The sequence below is a fragment of the Callorhinus ursinus genome, unplaced genomic scaffold (assembly GCF_003265705.2).
Source record: "Callorhinus ursinus isolate GAN/ISIS: 27379988/994484 unplaced genomic scaffold, GSC_fseal_2.0 scaffold38, whole genome shotgun sequence".
Classification (NCBI taxonomy): Eukaryota; Metazoa; Chordata; class Mammalia; order Carnivora; family Otariidae; genus Callorhinus; species Callorhinus ursinus.
Genome location: NW_027397100.1, coordinates 549188 through 557360, shown reverse-complemented (window position 1 = coordinate 557360; position 8173 = coordinate 549188). Strand labels below are relative to the sequence as shown.

The following is an 8173-nucleotide window of genomic DNA, read 5'->3' as shown; positions in this document are numbered from 1 at the left end:
CCTGCTCCGCGCCCGGCCATCCCTAAAACGTAGCAAGGACCATGGCAGACCCCACTGTCGATTCAGACTCATCGGGCATCTGAAAATTCTCGACCGGGACTAGCGCCAGAGAGGAAGGCTCCACAGCCCTGTCTGGAAGCTCCAAGTGCTCCCCCTCTTGTCTGGCCGCTCACAGACCCTCTGGTGCAGCCTTGGAGGACTCCCATGGGTGTTGGAGACTGAGGACCCAACCACCGGAGGCTGTGGATCACGGACCCAGAGGGGAACGAAGAGGCGCTGGAAAAATGCCCCAGGCCTCAGGCTAAGTAAAAAAGGAAACAAGACAGGAGGGTGTGTGTCAGATGCTGCCAGTTATGTTCCAGGAGAGAACTGCCTCTCCGCGGAGGTCTGTAAATGCACAGAACTGAAGGGTGCGTAGGAGAGGGACCTGGGAGAGCCAGGGGGCTGGGAGCACACCCATATCTTTCCAAATGGAAGGCATGGACCTAGTCAAATATATAGTAAAATTCAACATTTTTTTAAAAAGCACCACTTTCTCTACCACTGTGAAAGCCACTTCCTCCTCCAGTGCCTCCTTCCCTGGGAGGCTGCAGCTGAGACCGTGGGTGCAGGGGTCATGGTGAGGAAGGCTCAAAGGCTGCCCCTGCTCAAACACGGCCCCATCCAGGAGCCAAGTGTCCTTCCAAGCCCGCCCATCCCCTGACACAGCTCACCTGTGAGTACAACGCACAAGAGGAAGTCATAAATATGTATTAACTTTGCTCAAGGATATGAAAACTAGTAAGAGGCTGGGACAGAGGACAATGGGGGGAGGGGAGTGGCTGCTTCAGAGGTGACACCTGAAAGACAATCCGAGTAAGATGCCAGCCACAGAAGGGTGTGCCAGGCCAAGGGCGCAGCAAGTGCAAGGGCCCTGGGGCCAGACAGGGGCTGGCTTGCTGGAGCTGGAAGAACAGGGGGCCATACTGCGGTCCTGCTCACAGCCTCAGCCTCGTCCCTTAAAGTGGGGCTGTGTCCCCCGCCCCCCTGTGGTCTTCACATGAGAAGGCAAGGTGCACATACATGCCCAATGAGGAAGCTGAAAAAAATTTTTATCTCAAAAAATGACAATGTCCATGGGGTGCCTGGGTGGCTCAGTCGTTAAACGTCTGCCTTCAGCTCAGGTCATGATCCCAGGGTCCTGGGATTGAGCCCCACATCAGGCTCCCTGCTCAGTGGGGAGTCTGCTTCTCCCTCTCCCACTCCCCCTGCTTGTGTTCCCTCTCTAGCTATGTCCCTCTACCAAATAAAATTAAAAAAAAAAAAAATGACAATGCCCCATTTACTGGGAAAAGCATTCAATAGCAGTCCAATTAGAATCTTTCAGCAGCTCCATGGCCTTGAGCTAGTTACTTCTTTGGGCCTCTTGTTTCTACAAGAGCACCTGGCAGCTCACATTAGGGCGGCCCACACCCACCAGGTGAATGCCAGGGACCACTGACCCTGTGACATCCGGTGCCCTCTCCACCTCCACTCCTCTCAGCCATACCAGCCACCCTGCAGCTCTTCCAAGCATGTCAAGCTCAGAGTGAATACCCCAGGGCCTTTGTACCTGCTGGTCCCAGTCTAGGATGCTCACCCACTTCATGTCCCCATAGCCAGCTCTTCATTCAGGTCTCAGGTCAAACGTCGCCTCCTGAGAGAAGCCCCAGCATAATCCCAGTGAGAGTAGCCACCTTCACCCCTTGAATAATCTCCATTTTTGGTTCGTTCCTGGGTTTTGGCACCAAAATAAATAAATAAATATAAAAAATAAAATATCCCCATTTTGTTCCTTTCCCATCAGTGGTCAGCAAATGGCCTGTGGGCCAAATCCAGCCCATCCTCTGCTTTTGGTTTGGCCCATAAGCTGAGGATAGTATGTACATTTTTAAATGATTGAAAAAAAAATCAAAATATTTTGTGACCCACGAAAGCTAGATGACCAGGGCGTACCCGGGCCACGGTGAGGTCGCACGCTGCCCAGCCCACCGCCCTAGCCACGGAAAAACTGTCCCCTCCCCTCTCACTCACTGTCTTGCAAAGACCGACCAGGATTTCCCTTCTGGTTGCGGTGTCCCTGTCAATAAATTCCAAGGAAGCGGACTTCCCAGGAAAGGTGCCCACTGGGGGCCCCTATTTATCATGTGCCCACCACCTATGGAGATGTCCTTGACCGCCTGTGCTGGGTCATGCAGACCGGACACGGCCATCCCGACCCAATGGAAAACTGCAAATTTGAGGACGACCAAGCCATTTTTCCAAAAACAGTTTAATTAAAAAAAGGTGAAGAATCTGAAAAAACCGGGGGCAGGGGAGGGGCGGAACCCAAAAGAGCATACTGTGTGAGTCCACTGGCTCAGTCACAAAGAAACACCATCATCAAAAAAGATATTTAAGTTTAATACAAATTTTATACAAAGAAAATGTGAAAAAATACTTCCATATGCTAAAAGCAATTATGCTTCACAAATAAGGCCAGCTAGGCTATTTTTTTTTTTTTTGACAACTGCAATTCACAAATGTTCTTTCTCTCTTTTTCTTCTAATACTCTCTCTGCGTAGTTCTTCTCTAATATGGGTAACTAGCTGGAAACTGTACACGGTTCGCATCCTCTTATCAACAATGAAGAGAAAGTAAACAGGACTAAAATGTACAACAGAATGTACTGGAATGATATTGTACAATTAATTTTCTCATATACATACATCACCTTTTGCTTTGTTCAATGCTTTTTGTTTTACACAACATACAAAATGGTACTACAGTGCGCGTACTGTGACAGCACGGCCGGTGTCTTGCTTTCTCTCACACTGCCTCTGTTTCATGCTTACATAAAAACGTAAAATTCCATCGTATAAATAATACATACATGCTTCATCCCAGACTCAAATGTCCTCTGCGTGCATCTTGCCTTTGAGTGCTCGCTTCCAAGAAGCACGGCATTGCTTACCAAGTATGTGTGAGTGTGTTTAAAAGGAACCACAAAGCAAAGAAAAGATTTCTCTTTGTTTCAGAGCTTATGACTCTTCAAGCTTCCTCTGTCCTCTCCTGCGGTGGAGCTGAGCGGGACTTGTTTCCGTCTTCTGGAAACAAGGGCCTTTTTTCTTCCCTTTTAGGAGTAGTCATCACTGAAACCACACAAAATAAACTAGCTTCTCCAGGTGGCCTTCCGGTCCAGAGAGCTTGCATTGTATAACATAGGAACGTAGTATCTGAAAGGGGCCGATGGCTCCATGGGATGTACCCACAACTCCTGGTCCCGATGTGCTGCGTAAAGACGCCCGAACACCAATGGGTCGCATCCCCCCGCAGCGTGCACGGATGAGGCCTGTGTACCACAGCGACCCCAGGGCCCGGGCTCCATGCCGCCGTGACAGAGGGGCCGACCGACCAGCCCTCCTCCAGCGTCCAAACATTCTTTTCGTTACTGGGTTTATTTTTTTCTAATGCTTTTTCTTTTTCTTTTTTTTTTATAAGTTAAAGTCAATACAAATATAAAAAGGGGAAGGTATTCTAGGTTCAAGGACATCCACAAATTGTACATCATTTACACCTAAAGCATAGGTTTCGTGTGGGTCCAACAGTCCTCAGTCGATGCCAATGCAGGACGCTATGTAGTGTAGGCTGCCCTCTGTGCCAAAGGCGAAGGCCAAGTCCGCGCGCCTGGTGCTCTCCAGTCTGAAGGAGGCTGCTCTCCAGTCTCACGTTTCTTTGCTGCTTCCTATTGCCCTGGTGTCTGGTTTTTTTTTCCTCCACGGCGTGGGTGGCTTGTGTCGTGACTTGTCCCTAGTCCCAGAAGGTGTCCAGCCGAGACTCTTTCGGGAGGAGACTCTTCGAACTGGAACTGGTGTTGTGCTCGGAGCGTGCGGGTCCTCGCTTCTCGTCACTGCTGCTCCAGCAACTAGACTTACTGCTCCGGGAGTGGTCTGCAGGAGAAGAGCAACAGAAGGGGAGGTTGAACATTCCCGCCGGCCCCACCGAGGCGGAACTGCCCCACCACCGGGCCCGCGCCTCCTCGGCGGGTCGCCCCTCTGCCCTCCTGCTCGGGGCAGCGTGGCCCGAGCCACCGTCCGCTCCCCAACGCAGGGGCATCTCCAGAGCACAAAGGCAGAACGACTTCTCGTTCTGGGATTCAACAGCTGATCAGAAAAGCAGGAGGCCGCCACGTGGTGGAAAACCAAGACTGGTGAGGAAGGAAGTGAGGTGCCGAGGGAGGCGGTCCTTACGCGGCACCTGAAACCGTGTGTCCGTACCACACGGCGGATCGACACCAAGCACCTCTTGGACACTTCTGTGCCCAAGCGCGGCTGCTGGAAAGGGGAGCCGAAATGTGGCATTCGATTGACTTCCTTCTATTGGTGGAGTTTCTTTAGTCAATTTATAGACAACTTGAAAAACAGACTATAACCAAACCACCTGAGGGAAAGGATCACAGAGGAGAAGGATCGCGGGCCAGCTTGGTTAAGTCGAGCTAGAAACAAGATACCCAGCAAGCACAGGCTGGGGGTCACCCAAGGACACAGAACCAGAGGAGAAGACCGAGGACGGCTTTGAGGAGACACGGACCACAAGAAGCTAAACAATGGCTGTGGAAGCTAAGAGGAAGTTGAAGGAAGAGCCAAACAAGGGGTCTGTAAGCTGTCGTGCTGCTCAGCTCAGGCAGGCGTGGCTGACGGCGAGAGACCCATCAGCACACCGCCAAGACCCCATCACACCCTGATCTTCTGACAAGTTCAGGGAGGCCGGGGTGAAACTTCGTTTTTAAATTTCTTGAGGTGAGATGATAATATTTAATTGAAAGAAGCCAACTGTCAAGCTCAGAGACAGAATGAGAATGAGTGAGGAAGGGACCAGAACAGAGCTGGGGGATGACGGTTCTCACCGCCTGGTAAAAAGGAATGCGTGTGTTTAGTCACGCGTTCTGGTTTTGGAGGATAAGTAATAAAGAGAAAGATAAAAATCTCCAAAGTAATGCGTTCACCCAGGAGAGACTTCTTTTTAACCATCTGCATCAATGACCAAAAGAACAGGCAGTATTCCGGTAGACAGAACTGCGGTCCTAAATCCCGCTCTTCTTACTCATTCTTCCTCTGAGTGAAACCTACACGGGATGGTTCTTCAGGAAGGTCTCTGGGGAGTGGTCAGCTGGTCATCATCCAACGGGAGAAAATCCGACAACAATGCAGTCAAGTGAAGGAACCTGCACCACAGAGCCAGGCCAGCCAGCCCCAGGTCTCTGCAGGACCCCGCTCCTCACGCTAACAGGACACAGGGCTCTCTGGCTGGTATGGCCAATCACTGCAGGGGAGAATCGGTGTTAACCTAGGACCCTTTCTGAAAAAACAACAAGGATGATCCCTTCCAGAAGCCAAACTGTACACTCTGGCTCTCGTTTCATACTGCAGTTTTCCATGGCCCTGCGAAGCACAGCTAAGAAGCACAGGGCAGAGCAAGCCTCACCAGTCAGAAAACAGAAGACACGCCCACAAAGGGAAACGCACGCACAAGACACGCCCACGAAGGGAAACGCACGCACAACGAGCCTTCTGCAGGCCAGGAACGATCCCGGCAGCTTCGGGGACACAGGGTCCTACTTCCCCTTGTGGGCTGGATAGCCGGGGCGCGGGCTGCTGGGCCGGGGCGCTCGGGGCATGGGCAGGCTGCTTACCACACCCGCCGGGACCCGAAGAGCTGGTCCAGGCAGCCTCAGAGACCGTCAGGGAGCTCGGGGGGGCCATGACCCAAGCACCTGCTACTTGTGTCCGTCAACAGGCAACCCGCCGTAATCAGAACTGTGAGCCCTTCTCCAACCGGAGGCATTCACGGGCACTGGCGCTTTTCTACTGTGCATGTTAAGCCGCGGGCGGGGTCACTGGCCACACAGCACGGTGTGACGGGTGGCGGCAAAGGTGCACCGATGACATAAAAGCAACTTTGTGAGCGACAAGTTCAGAAGCACGTCAAAAGCACAATTCTCCGAACCACTAGTTCTGCCCACAGCCTAATTCAACCAGGGAAACAGGGGCCAGAACCAAACTGAGGCAGAGAGCATCACCCAAGGGATCGGGATTCTTGAGGGGGATCATAACTCCTCTACCACCAAGGCTGACTGAGGACCGGCCGGGCGGGGCGGGTGAGGAAGGCGCCCTGGTCAGGACTGAGGAAGGGGCTACAGACGAGGTATCGAGGGGCCAACTCCTCCGCCACGATGACGGGATCCTAACAAGTAACATCTGAAACCGAGGAGCCAAAACTTAGTGATACGAAAGGGCTTTCAATGACATGAAGGGTAAGGGGTCCGCTGAAGAGCTTGGTGCAGAAATCAGTTAACTGAAGGCAGGACAAAAGGCAAAACAGAAACCGCAGGAGAAGGGACAGCTGGGCCTGAATGGACGCATAATCCCGGCAGCCCAAGCACCTCAGCAACAAACAGCCAGCTCCGGACTGCGGGAGCCCGGCCTCAACGTCTCCGGCTCGGCTGCCAGGTGCCAAAGAAGACCCAACTGCGGTTAGGGACAGATGCACCTGCTCTCCACCCTGAGGACGGGAGGTCCCAGCGGAGCAGAGGGCCGGCTGGACACGGCTGGAGGAGGAGGGGCAAGGGTGGAGGGCAGCTGCCGAGGGAGGGGACAAGAGACGCCTTCTCTAGTGGACAGAACCGGAACAAAAGAGTGCACGTTGTATTTGACCCAGGGAACCCCTAGAGCAACCTAAACAGTGACACAGGTCGTCAGGGACGAGGGGGAGAAGAGAGGTCATCGATGAGCCCAACTCTCATCTTCTAAAGCTGGAAGTCAACAAGCAATGTGGAAAACTAACCTCCAGAAACAAAAGTACAGGGACATACGTTATCTGTACGTAAGGAGGTACATACCAGAGACGTCAGTGGGGACTGGGCCTAGGAACGATCCTTCTCTGGACCATTTTATTTTCTCTAACTATATGCATGTTTTGCTTTAGAATCTCAAAATTAAAAGACAGGCAAGCAGCAAGGAAGGGCGTACCCCCTACTAAAGCTTTCTCCCTCCGGCTGTGCCCTCCTCTTCCTCACCCGCCCAGCACCAAGAGCCACTCTGAGCTCAGGAGTCCCCAGGGTTTCAGAGCCCACTTCCGTCGGCGAGATTCCACCCGCACAGCCACCAACAGCAAGAGCCAGCGGAAGAAATACGACGTATGAGGAATTCGAAGGGGCAGCAAACAGGCTTTTGCACAACCTCCAGCACAACGTTTTGTGAGAAACGGAGGAAAATGGTAAGATGCAAGTCTGCTGTCCTGACCAGGCCTCCGGGCACCTCCTGCTTACGCTCAGGGATGTCATGGGAACACTGCCTGAAAATACTTTTCTTCCTCCAATCTCTGACAGTGAGCTCCGGGGTGCTCCGCCCCCCCGTTTGCTAATACGCCTCCCGTCCAGCCTCGTCCCAGGTCCTAGATGTGGACACTTCCTGAGTTCAGCCCCGGGTGCACCTCTTTCCTTAGCCAAGACCTGCCTAGACGGTCCCTTCTGCTGGGGAGATCCTGGGACTCTGACCAATCCCATCTTTGTGAGACAAGGTCTCAAAACGCCGTTTAGAATCAAGACGTCCACAGTTCTTCATGGCTCAGAGCTCAATGGTGACCGCGCAGAGACAGAGACCACACGGCAAGAGCACAGGAGTAAGAAAGCAAGAGAGACAGGATGGAACAACTTTTAGACAGACATCTACCTGGGCTGGGGAGGAGACAGGTTGTGGGTTGTGCTGTTCAACACGGTAGCCACTAGCTACGCGATGCTACTTAAATAAAGTAAAAGAAAATGGTAACTTCTGCTCCTCAGCGGCCAGGTGTGCGAGCAGCTACCATAGGGGATAGCGCAGGCAGTACAGAATGTTCTAGGGGACAGCACTGCTCTAGGGGGAGATGCAAGGTGTCAAGGAAGGAACCTGGAAGTACAGGAGGATATTTAAACGCCATGGAGGGGCGCCTGGGTGGCTCAGTCGTTAAGCGTCTGCCTTCAGCTCAGGTCATGATCCCAGGGTCCTGGAATCAAGCCCCACATCAGGCTCCCTGCTCGGCGGGAAGCCTGCTCCTCCCTCTCCCACTCCCCCTGCTTGTGTTCCTGCTCTCGCTCTCTGTCAAATAAATAGATAAAATCTTAAAAAAAAAAAAAAAA

The 8173-nt window shown here is 52.6% G+C and overlaps 1 protein-coding gene across 17 annotated transcripts in view; it reads right to left on the bottom strand.

Annotated features, from left to right (window-relative positions):
• Positions 1-2271: 2271 nt before the first annotated feature.
• ZMYND8 (zinc finger MYND-type containing 8) overlaps positions 2272-8173 on the bottom strand; it is a 140738-nt gene continuing 134836 nt past the window's right edge. For all 17 annotated transcript variants that reach the window (XM_073880304.1, XM_025875342.2, XM_073880306.1 and 14 more), the window contains one exon: positions 2272-3947. In XM_073880304.1, the coding sequence (XP_073736405.1) occupies positions 3723-3947 (225 nt within the window). In that variant the 3' untranslated portion in view covers positions 2272-3722. The remainder of the gene's footprint in view (positions 3948-8173) is intronic.